This window comes from Megalops cyprinoides, chromosome 5, assembly GCF_013368585.1.
Source record: "Megalops cyprinoides isolate fMegCyp1 chromosome 5, fMegCyp1.pri, whole genome shotgun sequence".
Classification (NCBI taxonomy): domain Eukaryota; kingdom Metazoa; phylum Chordata; class Actinopteri; order Elopiformes; family Megalopidae; genus Megalops; species Megalops cyprinoides.
Window position 1 is genome coordinate 21,122,394 of NC_050587.1, and position 14,002 is coordinate 21,136,395.

Below are 14,002 nucleotides of genomic sequence, written 5' to 3' on the forward strand. Positions count from 1 at the left end.
TTTTGCCTTGTGACGATGTCACAGGAGCCGGTGTGCTGTGTTTGTGTATACTGAAGGCAGGCTACTTTTGTGATTTGGGCCTCTAAAGCCGCTTTACTGGGATTAGGGTGAACTGACTGGTAATTCCTTTTTGGCCAGGGCCGGGGCCTGTGCCTGGCAAAGACGAATGTGCAAAGGGCTCAGTGAGGAAAATGGCTTGCCCCTGTGCCTCTCCAAGCCAACAAAACATTTAGAGGACATCGAAACCTGACAAAACAACTCAGCGGGGACAGCAGTAGAGCCCTGTCAGGGCAGAGCAGTATTGTGGAGCATTCCAAAATGTGCCCTGTGGTGGTTGTCTGTGGTTAAGCATTTGTCTGTGCTTAAGTATACACACAATGAAGAGCTGAACATGCAGATAAAGACAAAAAGGCAATTGGCATGTGCATTTCCAGTTATTCCAAGTCAAAGCCCATTACAGGTACAATGAAATGGAGCCATAAAAAACACCCACTGCAGTGAAGTGCATGGCTTGTTCATTTTCATGATAATATTGTCAGGTAAGAGGGGCGCATTAATAGCTAAAGAGGTTTTGTATGCTTTTGAAACTCACAGCATGCTGAAATTGAGGTGCCAGCATCAATTTTATTACTTTAGGAAATATCCATTTCAGAATAACTAATTTGAAGCTGTGGTGGGGATTCAGTTTCATTTTGTACATTAATGGCTGCATAAGGCAGTTTATAAAAGATTGCATTTGAGAATTCTTGACAGGAACAGACCAACACACACATTCCATGCTAACATCCAGTCAAAATCAGCATCTGATTCATAAGCAGAAGCAATGACCATCAGTCAAGAGGTAGAGAATTCTCCATTGACAGACAACCAGGGGAAATTTGAAGGTTTCTTTTCCAAGCCTAGACTGAAGCATTGGGGGGGGGGGGGGGGGTGTCAAGATGGCAGGTTTCATGTGGTTTATAAATGGTGAATGGAAAAGTGGCACCATCTGTTGGCATTGTTCAGAATGTTAAATGAAAACCAAGAGTAAACAAACATTTCACATATCTTTATTAACACATCTTTGGTAAATTGTACAACACAGAAAAAAACCATTGTCATTAGCCTGGACCAATCTCTCCTTGTGCTTTGCCACAATGACTAGTTGGTCCAACTGTCCATCTTTTGATGAACCATTTTCAAGATGAGCCCCTATTGAATCAAGTCCCTTAATCTACACCTGAAATTAAGAATTTCAGATCTGAGAAACAGCATCACATGCATCTGTGGTGTTCAGGGATGAATTTAAGTTGACTCCATACTTCATCCAGCCATGCGTCTCATTTCAGACCAGTCCAAGGAAATTACCCTCATTTCAGACCTTCTTCCCTGCCGGCTTCCGTCCCCTTGCTGTTCCCTGTAAGGGATTTTGAACAGTTAAAAACTTTATCCATCAATTTATTCAGGCGACATTTGTCCAACAAATCCTGAAACTTCATTACACAGCTAGGATTCAGGTACAGCAATCCAATTAAAAGTACCCAGATAAGGGGCAACAGCCAAGCACGTGCTTCACATTAAGATGTGTTATTAATAGAGCCTTGCAGTCAGATTTTAAATGGGCACGCACCTTTTTAGGAGGGTTGTTTTCATCGTCAGAGGCAGCACTGGGGAGGGGGAGAGGGGTGGCGTAACAGCTTCATTGAGCATTGTCATTTATGCAGACATTACACCACTAGTTCCATTTCTGTGGGTTATTTAAATGCTGGGAAGACACTCCAGAAGGACAATTTATGAACAGAAATTGCATTAGTAGTTTTGGTAAATGCTCTTATCCAGGGCAAGTAGCACAGACTGCAGATAAGTAGTTGTGCCATTGTACTATACTTTGTACTCCAAGAAACTCTACAAGAATATCAAAAATTCCTAAATGTATCAGGTGAAAATGGAATCAATGAATAGCATCCAACTTCTTATAACTATGATTACTTTATCATAGTGGTCAGGTGTGCTTCAGGTGTGATTGAAAGCCAACCAGTAATTGTAAGTAAGGTCCAGTCTGGGTGACTGCTGTAAGCACTATCTGGACCTCATTCTAAGCATGTAGAAGTAAATTTACATGGCTGAGGAAAATATAAATCCAGCTACACACCTAGAATGACTTTCGTGCAATATTTAATTTCTAGCGTGCACTGTAGTTCTGAAGGTAGCCATTACTGTACATGTCAATGGAGTCTCCATTTACACCAAGGTTTCCTCATCAAACTTCAAAGCTAAAATCAATTTAGCTTTCCATAAATTGCATAATTTCCATAAATTGCAAAAAATATTGAACTAATCCTGGGCCACTGTCAGCGAAGTACAAACTGTCAATAACTTACCCGTCATCCGCTTCCTCTGGCTTCTTCCTCTAAAGAAAAGAATTGAATTGAAGTTAAGTGCTATGCTTGTCCATCTTGCCATCTATGCATATGCATATAGTGAGAGCTTCAGAAATCTTCAAGCTTCAAAAATGAAGGCACAACACAGATGGATGTGCCATTTAACAGCATTACATTAGCTGAGCATTAGTAGAAACCCTTATACAGAGCAACTGAATTCCATTTATACAGCTGGATATTCACTAAAGCAATTCACATTTCTGAGGCATACCCTGTCTTGCTGAAGAGTAAACAGCAGTGCCCCACTTGGATAAAACCCACAATCTCAGGGTTACAAAGGCTACTCCTTTACAACTGCTCTGCACTGCTACCCTGGCATTATAAAGCAAAGGCCCGCTAAGGGGCTGGATTCAGTTCAAACAGAATATCCGTGGTACAGCCATGAAACAAGACCGACCCCCCAAACCCCCCCCCCCCCCCCCCAAAACTTACCTTGCCTGCACCTGCTCCATTTTTAGCAGCCCTTCTTTTTGCAGGTTTGGGGGGAGACTCTTCAATATCCTCCTCTTCCTCCTCCTCCAATTCTTCCTCTTCACCCTCGTCCATTTCTTCATCCAAGTAATCATCTTCCACTGTAATGAAGAAATGCATCTTTCCAGTATAAAATATTCAAGTTGATGGTTTAAGCAACTTAAAACCGCAGCTGGGTGATGATGTAATCCTCCGCAATTAAGCCATTTAACAGGCTTGCGTTCTTACACTGCAACAAGTTTTGTCTGGGACTCACAGGCAACATGTTCTCCACATACATAAACAGGACCAGAGCCAGCTTTCAGTCTGAAAGTTATTGGTGGGTGCAGCTCCACGCCAGTGAGGTTCACCTGTTGACAGATGAGTTGATTAAAAGGTCTCATTCGTAGCTAAAGGCCAAGGTCAACCACATCCAATAAACGATATTGCAATAAGTCCCTGTAACCAATATTTTGACAACCTTATATGGTAAAGTACGTTCTCACCGTAGGCATTCCGGAACCTCGCAGAGTCGCCAGCGGAAAAGCTTGGCCTTCATCTTCTCCTATTACTACCTCAACGACATTAAATTCGTCTTTTGCGGACGCTCCCAAACACATCTACAAATGCAACACGACCAGTAGTCATTTGTTGTTCATGGCAGGAGTCATGTTTTTAACGATCAACCGCCAAACAATAGGCCTACTTGTGGAATGCTCAACTTACGGTCCTCAGAGCTAACTGGTGTTCATGTTTCGTGTCATCGGTTTTGAACGTCCCCGTCTTGTTGTTCTCGTTTAACTCGCAACCTTGACGGATTATACATATGTAACAAAAATTCGTCAGTTTTCTAATCAGTGTCTTAACATTAATGTTTACGTATTTGAGACCGACCAAATTTTCCAGTGCAAATAAACTTCCTTCTGTGATGTAGTTTACAATGTTTCAAATTAGGTCGTGATTATAACATATTCATAAACTCTTTAAATCTCTGTACCCCAGAGAGTTGACAGTGGTTTTTCGGGTTTGTTGGCATCACTAACCGACATGTTCCGTGAAGACCCTGAAAACCGTAAAAATACAAGTTACTTGGATTCAACGGTATGCACGTAGAGCAACCGCTCAGATAAACTGCGCCTTACCAGAAAATACGCAGTTTCGTTTAAAAACAACCCGCACAGAGAAAACGGACAACCTTCCAAATTAGATGATTATAAAGGGAGAAGTCAGGTGAGTCTAATCAAAATGACGCGCCACGAAAGCCCCACACCTGAATATAATTTCACCCGGCTTCTGTGAAAAGAGAGACAGCAACGATGTAGTCTATGGTATGCATTAGTAGCCTACTCCGAGCCCAACATCAGTCTATGTTGTGGAGGTGCGTACGACAGTTCGCTAATTTGGGTAATTTTACCAAAACAAAGCATAAATGTTGACGATATGGTAAATGTGTTGTACTTTAAGAAACGTTTGTGGAAATTATTACTTTTACAAAGACGTCATGCATCCATGAAAAGTAAAGCTGTTTTTTTTTTTTTTTTTTTTTTTTTGCGATCTCACCGACAGAAGAGGTCAAGGTGGCCATTCTCATAGATCTGATAGATATGACACTTCCTCTTTCGGCGGGCACTCTGCAAAACCTCGCTCATAGTAAGTAGCTGCGGGCTGTGGGGAAGCGCAAAAGCGGAAATATATTAGCTCACTGTTGAGCTGCTTTTCCCCCTGTTACCCTTGACCAGAATGGCTTGCGAACATCCACTGTAAGGAATGACAGCTTGATGAGTCACCACTTGAAGGCATGTCAAATAACGAGTATTGTGGTATTCGTAATATTTAGCAAACTCACAAAAGTATTACGTTAGATTTTTTAAATATCCTTTTGACTCATGGTTATATTTGAGTTTAAGCTGAAGGGTGACTATCATTTCACAATTTTCCCCTATCTGACGTTACATGTTGCTTGCTTGCACTTTTAAGACGTATCCGTCCTGCAGCTGCCAACAGATGCGGTTAGAGGCGAACATTAAATTACTGACAGGTTTGCCCAAACCTGATGTGCTTTTGAAATTCGTCAAGGAAAAGTATTAAGATGTTCGAAGATTGGAAAACTTCAGAGAAGCTTTTCCTCATAACCGTCGTTTTCTCAACTGTAATCGCTAACTAGCCAGCATAAAGAATGCCGACCTAAAACGCAATGTAGCCTATTTTATTCTGCCTTCCAAGTCTAAAAAATGACCTTGATTAACAACCACAATGTGTAGCTGCATGGTTCACCTTTTATAATGGGGTTATATACGGTTATTCAGACTGCGTTTATGTCAGTGACATAAAAGCAGTCTGACTTAGCCTCATGTAAAATGTTAGGCCAGTAAAGCCACTGATACTTCTTAAAATTAAGGTAATGCTTTGCAATATTGTTACGCATCCTTACTGACATATTCTTTTTCATTTGTCTTGTACAAAATGATGAAAATGTCTTGGGAATGCTTTGTTTTATTGTGCTATTCTCCTTCAGGGTGCAATAGGGAAGATTGTGGCAAAATCGGCATTTTCCATGCGCTCGGCTTGTATTCTAATTTTTCCCATTTATTTTTCAAAAAAAAAAAAAAAAAAAACACCAACTGGATTATTACATTAGGTTACATGCCGGACATGTTTTATTACAAAAAGTGTTCGATTTCTAATGGTCGTGGGCCTAATTACGCACCGCGCGTTACGTTTTATGCTACGGAAAAAATAATGCATAATGCTCACGCTTGTATGTCACCTGAGCAAGTCGCGTTTGCATGCTTTTCAGCGCAGCGGAATGCCGTGGGGACCTTCCTATTCATATATAGTTAAGGACTGCGGCAATTTTGAAAACCTGCTTTTCCTCTTAAACGATCAAGAATTTATATCGCGCGCGACTTCTTGGAGGTTTGAGAATTACCTAACATCTTGATTTGCATAATCTTCGACGATCCTATAAATATCCTTAGACAATTCATAGCTCAAAGTCCCAGCAATGCGAGTCTTAGGCAAGCGTTTGATAAATCTGCCCCACGGTGCTTAGGGTGTTTACGGGGTTGCTTTAGATACCGAGCGAGTCAACACTGAGATCAGACGAGAAGAACTATACACACTGCCGTACACATGGAGGTATAAAGATATTTTTGACAGTGCCATTAAGTTTGAAACATGCGTCAGTGTAAGACAAACGAAGATAACCGGGCAAAATCTGGAAGGGGAACGCAACTGACGAATTTACTCATAAGATGACCACAAATAGAAACGTGGGTAGATGGTTGGACCTATAAATAGATTAACAAAAATTTTGGCTAGAGTAAGTTAGTGGAGAAGCTGGTGTAAGAGTTTGGTTGTATAGATTTACTGTATGGGGTAAATTTCTGTGTGTGGCAGTGTGGCATCTGTGAAATGCTGTTTGTGCGTGTCAGTCGTTCTGCATAGTATTAAGACAATGGCACAGTACCACAATTTTATTCTTCAAAATGACAATTATGCTTATCTGTGTCAGTAGACTGTGTTCTCAAAGTCTTTCACACAACTGCTCCTCTGTATACGGGATTTATGAGTGTGACTGTTTGTGTTGTGTGTGTGTGTGCATGCACGTGTGTGCGTGTGTGCACCGTGACTATAAGTTATTCTGTGTGTGTACTAGACAGCAGTGTGATGTATAATTAATGATACCCTCTGGGTACAGAGCGCTCAGCCCCTGGATATCAGAGTGGGGAGAACATGAGCTGGTAGTGTGACCGCCATTCTCCTGGGGACCAGAGACAGCCCCTGCCTGTCATCAAAGACTAAGAGGCTGAGGATATGAAGAGAGAAGGAGGAGGAGGAGGAGGAGAGAGGGCTGAAAGAGGAGAAAATGAGGATGAGAGGGAAGTAAGGAGAGACGAGAGGAGAGGAGGGAAAGAGGAAGGTATAGGAAAAGTGAAAGTGAGGGGCAAATAATTATTATCTCGTTGACACAGTGAAAGGAGATGAATGCCAAAAGCTGTGTGGCCACCCTCTCATTTCAGGAGAGATATTGCAGCTCCTAACCTAGATTTTACATTTTTCCATATGTAGAGATGTCAAGGAGAAGAGGTGGCACACCTGAAGCTCATGGGTCAGCTAAGGACTCAAAACCACACATCTGATCTGTCGTAAGGGTGCCACAGGTTAGTCCAGCCATTGAACGTGGACGTTCATGGTTGAGCGAGCGACCTATTGATTGCCCTTTCCACAGGGAAAGCTTTGTGGTGTCACCATCCATACCCACAAGTGGGATTACTGCCTCTGGATCTGGGCTACTGATAAAATGTAAATGTATGCTCATGCCCCTTTGGATTACAGGAACGCCTCTGAGCAATTTGACGTTACTGCTTGTTGGATGGATCATACCATTCCTCCCTGGGAGCAAAGGTGAAACAGATTAGATTGTGCCCGCAGATGGAGATCTGATGTTATTTTATTCATTGGGATCTCTTTCTCTCAGCCTTGCTCCCATACGGTTCTCTCTCTCTCTCTCTTTCTTTCTTTCACTCTCTCTCTCGCTCTCTCCCACATTGCTGGTGTGCTAAGAGGTGAATCCAATCTGCTTATAAAGCATGTATGATGACGAGATAAACCCGGCACCGTATGAGCCGTCCGGGCTCTGACAAATCTCCCACATACAGAACTGCACAAGGCACAGAGAAAGAGCTGTGATCCTCTCAGTTTTTCCCAATATTTTTCTTCTCCTTCTTTTTCGTCTCTCAGTGGGTGCCTCTCCTGTGGAGGCTTATTAATGTGTGCTGGGCAATGAGCCAATACGCACGCCATTCGACAGATTCTGTTGCCCATTTTCTCTATTTACCCCCCAGCGAACCCCCCCACCCCCCACCCCAACTCAACATAGTGGTGGAGTTACAGATCAATGGTATGTGTTTGATTTACACACACACTCACACTCACACACACACATACACACACACACACACACTCACACACGGGCACATTCAATCTATATTTATAAACCCCCACTGCATCCCTCCCTGTGTGTGTGAGCGAGAGAGTCTCCCTTCTATCTGTAGACTCATGCAGAGGAAACTCTTCAGCTCTGCCCACGCCGCACTCCACTTCACTGTGTGCTGGGAGGAGGCCGTCAGTGTGTGGGCATGCCCGTGGGATGGATGACTCTAGCTTTATTTTTTTTATTTGTATTATTATGAGTATTATTGTCAGGGGTTTTTTTGGGAGTCGCTTAGAATCTGGCTCCTACTCCAGGAATCGATGGTACCAATCCTAATTCTGCTTCTGGTTTCACAGATGCATGGATTTCTGTCCCCTGGGGCTGCTGGGAACTTTGTGTCTATCAGATGAGGTTAAGAATATGGAATGGCTGTAAAATTATGTAATCAACTGTAATATTTTTGTATCGATTTCATTCAAAGTCTTGGAACTAAGACACATTCAGATTGCTTTTCTTTATACAATTTCAACTTTGGGATTCAAGATGTAGTGGTGTGTCTTCTAATCGTTGTACAGTTAATGATCAAAGCACTGGACTTTACTGAATTCAGTTTGGTTAGATAATACCAAAGGACCTGGTTTTGTTATGTGAACTAACCGATTTGTTTACCCAGGGCTGCCCACTTCTCATCTATCAGCACCATGGACAGATCCATCAGAGCCCCACTCCCCTTTTCTTTTGTTTGTCAGGACCATGGTCAGAACAGTCCAAAAAATCCCTGCTCCTTTCCCTATTAGTACCACAGTGGAATGCTTGTTCTTGGACTTTGTGACAAAATGATTGATCACAACACTATTGGTTTGTTCAAATCAATATGACTTTTTGTTTTGTTTTATCAACAAAATTACACCTATGACAGCATACACTACAGTACCAAACAACATGGGACAATTAGTTATGAATAAAACATGTCTTATTTCAAAACATTAATGACATGTTGGTCCACCTTTGGTCTTAAAGGCTGCCGCCTTGCATCGTAGAAAGCTGTCTACTAATTTCTGGTAGAAAGCTGGTGGTATTGTGATCCACTCCTTTAAAGCATTTGTAGGCTCCACTACTAAATACGGCTTTCTTTGCCTTGTCCTAATTTTGCATAGCACCCCAGAGATGTTCTACTGGGTTGACATTGGGGCTCTGGGCAGGCCACTGTAAAGTCTCAGTGTTATTCTCTTCAAACTATGTGTAGTACAGCCATTTTCCTGCAGTCAGATGGGGTGATCCATTACTTTTGGTGGGACAGTATATACCTGACATAGAGAGTCAAGGGCTGAACTGCTGAAATAGGTCTGCGTGAGTTTGACTGAACATCTCAATCAGCAGTACGAATAAGGAAATGCATTGAAGGGATGTTAGAGCATGACGCAGTTCATGAATAGAGTTGTGAAACCCTCTCAAGCCTGCCCACCTCTACCTCTTCGCATCCCCTGTGAAAACTCCATTCACTATTGTTGTTTGAGGTGACGGCAAGCATCACTTTAACTCCTGCAGAGAACTTATGATTCAAATATTTATGTACATGAAGTTTTCCCCACATAGTAATGGTGAATAAAATTGAATATTTTGCCATCTTATCGCTGGATCCTTTACAAAGAACATTCCCACCTGCTGTATGCAAGCAGTGCTGCAATATATGCAAGCATTTTATTTATAATACACTAAGGCCACCCATCACACTCAGAACAGTGATGTTTAATTCACTGTTGGATGTGAAGGGAAGCCCACAGAGCTATTTGTTTATTTGAGGAAGAGGACAGAAATTGCAGAAATATCTGGCAAATACCAGACGTGGGGAAACGTGTCCCACAATGTTTTTAGATTATATTACTTTTTCCCAGGTTGTAATGTTAAAGGGACTATCATCAATCCAAGCCAGACAGAGCATAAGGCATGTCACCCTAATGACAAGGTCTCTAAAAACTTACAGAAAAATTAGAAGATGCTCTGAGGTTAAGGCTGACCTCTCAAACATGATGTATGATTTAACGTTTCTCTGTAGTACCGCCAAATGTACACACTCTCTGCTACTGGTATTTAAACTGCTGTCAAACTAGTCCATGGTACGAGAGCAATCATAAAAGTGTCCTTCCGCGGCTTACATTTAGACACCACTGAGCTCATGTAGAATACCCCCAAACCGGGTTATCACTGATGGAGCCATAAATAAAGTCAGCATCTTTAGAGGAGGTGGGAGGGAGAGAGAGAGAGAGAGAGAGAGAGAGAGAGGGGCGAGTTGGAAGAGTAAGAGTGTAAGAGAGAAACGCGCACACTGCGGAGTTCAGGCGAGGAGAGGGATGACAGGCAAACAACGGAGAGAATACTGAAGCACAACACGCAGTGAACACGCGATTCAGCGGTTGCTCGCTCCATTACATCTAAGGCTGTAGTGACAGCGACCCACCCGTTGTCCTGATAAATACTGCAGGAATCACCCTTACTTTGCGTGCGTTTCTGGCTGGAGAAATCTGGAGTAGGTTTGACTATGCTGCCGGTACGCTCTGTTCAACGCGGGGCTCCGAGAGCCATCCTCGTGCTGGGGACGCTATGGGGACTTGGATTAGCCCAAGGTAAGAACGATCCACGTTCGTTAATCTGTGAATTAACTTTATATTTAGGGGTTGCAAGTCCTCACAGCGGGCGACTTCACCACGGCTTTGTTTACTGGGGGAACACTTGGTTTGTTGTTGTCGGAGGAGGACGCCATGGGCTTCGAATTAACTTTGATTAAGCAATAACCGCGAGGAGTAGAAGCTGAATGTGACTGCCTCTCGTTATGCAAAGACCTGTACCCAAGTAGACACTTTATCTCACCGCTAACCAAGTCTCTGTGGCGGCTGATAAACTGAAAGAGAACCGCTCAACACGGGAACACTGCAGCCGTTTGTTTATAACAAGGGTTCCCGAGATGCAGGGATTTTAAGTAAACGGAGATATTTTTTGTTTAATAACAATTATACATTTGTCATTTGTATAACTGGTGTGTTTTCGTGACGCGCTGCTGCAAAGCGGTTATGTTTTGTCGCCGTGTCTGCAGCAGGATGCGCACATGAAGAGCAGCGGACACTGCGGGGTCTTAACTCCTCTGCGTGCCTTTGTGCAAGTCAGAGTGTGCATTGAGAGGAGGAGGGCAAACTGAATTATAAATCAGATATCGCCCCACCGAAACAGACCGCCAATGAGATACCGGGCCAGGACCGTTTCACGACCTTTGATTGCGCTTATTTAATTACATATGGGAATACGGCGCGTGGTTAGATTTAATGCTTGGGCTGCATTTTAATTCAAGGCACCTGAATGTTTTAATGGTCATTATTGATGTCGCCGTATCACGGAGAGGTGAAGAGATATGTTCTCATTATGAGTGTGCCAGATTCGTATTTATCACGGCCAAATAGCTCCTGTTGGTTTTGGCCTGGACTGTCGCCTCAGTTGTTTTTCCCATTAATAGCTGCCGAAGTAATAACGAAAAAATGCCAGCGCGTCTCTGAATCAGCCTGTTTTTTTTTTTTTTTTACAACACCGCAGAACTTAATTGTATTGAGAAGGTAAACACAGGTTAATATGGCCCAGCTACGTAAAATAATAATAATCGTTACATTAACCTCTTGTAATGATGAAAAGAATTGTTGATGGGGAATTATAAAGAATGGTTGTGCGCGCTCCCTTGTTAAAAGCCAAGCCAGTATAATTAACTCACAGACTCCTATGGAACCGTCCTCGTCGTTGAACATATCCACCCTGCCTGGTGCGCACACGGTGATCGATTCTCTCTACACTGTCGCCTTGTAAAATCAGTTCTTTCTGGCGCACGGGTACTTGGTAGGAAAAGGCAGCACGCTGAAGCTAACAGTGTGCACGACTGGACTGGCCTCGTTACAGAACACGAGAGATTATGCCACTGCACTCATTTTGTCATTTAACTGAAATTGCCAAACTGCAATTAAAAGCGACAAAACAATGCAGACATTGCAAAATTAAAACATTTTCCATCGCCCGCCGTGTTGAGAAAGGAGACTGTACGATCCCCGCGGCTATCACACGCGGCTCAGAGCTCTCTCTCGGCTATCACGCTGCTCCGTTCCCTAATTACCGAACCCTCGTCGCATCTCAGCGCAACGTGGCCAACCTGTGTGAGACAAATTTGAGCTGAGAGTGCAGTGTCTGGGAAACAGGAGTCTGGTTGGCAAGCGCGTCTTATTATTTGAAATCGCTGCCATGTCGACAAATCCCTGATCCGAAAGGAGTAACTGGTGAGAGACAATCAGATCTCTTTGTGTGAAACCGATAGGACGAAATGCCACGCGGTAGTTGCACTGATTTCGAGAACCCTGGTGTACCACTGTCCTTGTTACTTGTGTTAAATAACGCAGACAGACAGCTTCGTTCTGGATATGTTTAAAACTAGCAAAAACGACAAAATAACAAACGAATATAGACATCAGAGCAAAGGTGCTAGAGTGGATTTCAAGACCTATAAAGTGTTAAGATTTTCCATGTTTACACCAGTTACACACGCTGCCTTGGATGGTCTAGACATCGTTAGTACTGTGTCAGCTGTAGCACACCATGGGAAAGGAGATGCTAACCATCCTGACTGGTTTCACCCTGCTGAGACCACCAGTCTAGAACAGCACCAAAGACTTTCACCGTGAACACCTCAAAATGATTGCTGAGCTCCCAGGAAGCAGTCATTTTCACAGGCCCAGACAGATACCGCTCAAGTGGGTTGGTTTTCTGCGCTGAGCTCTGTAAAGTTTTCTCAGGCGAAATGCGTCTTTTCCCCTCTCATCGCATCATCCTTCTCAGATTCTTATCCATGCCCTCTCCTCGCCTTTCCGAAGCAATGAAATCTGAGAGAAAAAGAATAGAGGAGACAGGCACGGTTTCGGTGAAAAACTCTTCCAACAGGAACGAGGAAAGACAGGCCCTGGAAAGACAGGTCCTGTGTTGATATAGGGAAGAACTAGAACTGCAGTCTTACCCCCTTTCATTTTTAGCACACTCATTTCTAAAGTCACTTTGGCACATTTGTTGTTTTGAATGCTTTGGCCAGGAGAGCAAGACAGTCATGCCGATAAGGGCTATTTTAAGCTGGATAATTGCTGCAGAGGGAGAATTGTGTTTCTCATTTGTCTTTGCAGACAGCAAACACAGGTGTCGCTCCAGGGGGAGGCACAGGGTAGGGACACCACAGGAAGACTGAGCTTTATCGGAATGGTCCACAGAAGCCCCAAATCCTTTCAAATGTCTGAGAATATTCAAAAGAATTTCCTAAAAAAAAAATCTACTGTAATTGACTGACAACAGTTTATCTTAATCCTGATGCTCAGGACTGACTGTGTATGATGGTTCTCATTAAAGATGAGCTCTCAGTTAATGGTTTGAGTGAGCTGTCGATTGAGAACTGATTCAGACTGGGCATGTCTCGACAGGTGTCTGCTGTCAGTCCCCTGTGACTAAAATGCATGGTCAGTGGTGTGTTTGTGCTAATAGAAAGGTACAAGAAAATGTACGACTTCTGCTTCTGTTTATTTGGATATCTTCAACAAACTGGTAGTGCAGATTAGACATCCAGGTAATTGATTAATTGCTCAATTATCTTTTTGGCAGATAGGCCCATTAACCAAAATATACTTAATAAACTCATTTAGTTGTATCTTTGAAGTAGCTCCAGCAGACCTCTAATTTCCATATTTTCTCTGTACTGTTGTGATGAATGTTTATATAGCTATTACAATTGCTTTTGTACAAGTCCTGTGGTTGCTCTTATGATGTCTAAGTGCTATCTAGGTTATGAGATTAGAAAGGTTTTACTTATGGTCACTTTAAGATGTATCAATGCACTTACATCAGAATGGCTGTTTGCTTATCTTGTCTCTGCTGTTTAGCTCTTTGCTTTATCACTTGCTACTTGCTGTTCTGTATCCATGCCCTTGTTCTTGCAGCTCTTACGACAAGTATTAAATGCATCTTGGTATGATGGCCTTTGTAAGTTGCTCTGGGTAAAAGCATCCCCCAAATTAATACATACAAGTAAATAAATATCCAAAAGGAGTCACAGCCAATTAACTGCCTAGAAAGGGCAAGTGCAAGTCAGTTTTACTTAACAACCTGCTCAAATCTTGAAAGCCCATGTTCA

The 14,002-nt window shown here is 42.8% G+C and overlaps 1 protein-coding gene across 3 annotated transcripts in view; it reads left to right on the top strand.

The window, feature by feature from the left end:
* Positions 1 to 10,112: 10,112 nt before the first annotated feature.
* Positions 10,113 to 14,002, top strand: part of LOC118777743 (seizure 6-like protein) — a 36,190-nt gene continuing 32,300 nt past the window's right edge. For all 3 annotated transcript variants that reach the window (XR_005004975.1, XM_036528878.1, XM_036528879.1), the window contains exon 1: positions 10,113 to 10,430. Coding sequence is in view for 2 of the 3 variants with exons in the window: in XM_036528878.1 (XP_036384771.1) it covers positions 10,346 to 10,430 (85 nt within the window). In the remaining variant the exon portion in view is untranslated. The remainder of the gene's footprint in view (positions 10,431 to 14,002) is intronic.